This window comes from Sinohyriopsis cumingii, chromosome 4, assembly GCF_028554795.1.
Source record: "Sinohyriopsis cumingii isolate HCF-2022 chromosome 4, ASM2855479v2, whole genome shotgun sequence".
In the NCBI taxonomy this organism is placed as follows: Eukaryota; Metazoa; Mollusca; class Bivalvia; order Unionida; family Unionidae; genus Sinohyriopsis; species Sinohyriopsis cumingii.
The window spans coordinates 124,412,749-124,413,123 of NC_142964.1; the positions used below are offsets into that span (position 1 = coordinate 124,412,749).

The following is a 375-nucleotide window of genomic DNA, read 5'->3' on the forward strand; positions in this document are numbered from 1 at the left end:
TTAAAGACAATCACTGATTATGGTTGGGTTACTAGAAAACTCAATTAGCATAAAATGATTAACATTACTTGGATTCTCACAAGAGGGTATTTTCTGCTTCAGTACTTGGAAGTTGTTAAAATTGATTTGAGGCCAAAAGTATAACCAAATGTAATTAGGACTGGATTAAAGATGATAATTATCACTGGATTACTTAAGAGCTTAAGTGGCATAAAACAGTGTTGTTGTGACTTTAAGGTCTGTCAAGATATCTAAGTTTGTACTATTTCCCAATACCAAAATGCCAAAATCTAAGCAACAGAAATATCAAACAAAATTCAATGATGGATAGAAAATATAATTTTAATGATTGGAATCAAGTTTGAAGGGACATGA

At 30.7% G+C, this 375-nt stretch overlaps 1 protein-coding gene across 1 annotated transcript in view; it reads left to right on the forward strand.

Annotated features, from left to right (window-relative positions):
* Positions 1-144, forward strand: part of LOC149802037 (uncharacterized) — a 316,208-nt gene extending 316,064 nt beyond the window's left edge. Inside the window, exon 88 of the mRNA XM_089956881.1 lies at positions 103-144. Within this exon, the coding sequence (XP_089813007.1) occupies positions 103-144 (42 nt within the window). The remainder of the gene's footprint in view (positions 1-102) is intronic.
* The last annotated feature ends 231 nt before the right edge of the window (positions 145-375 follow it).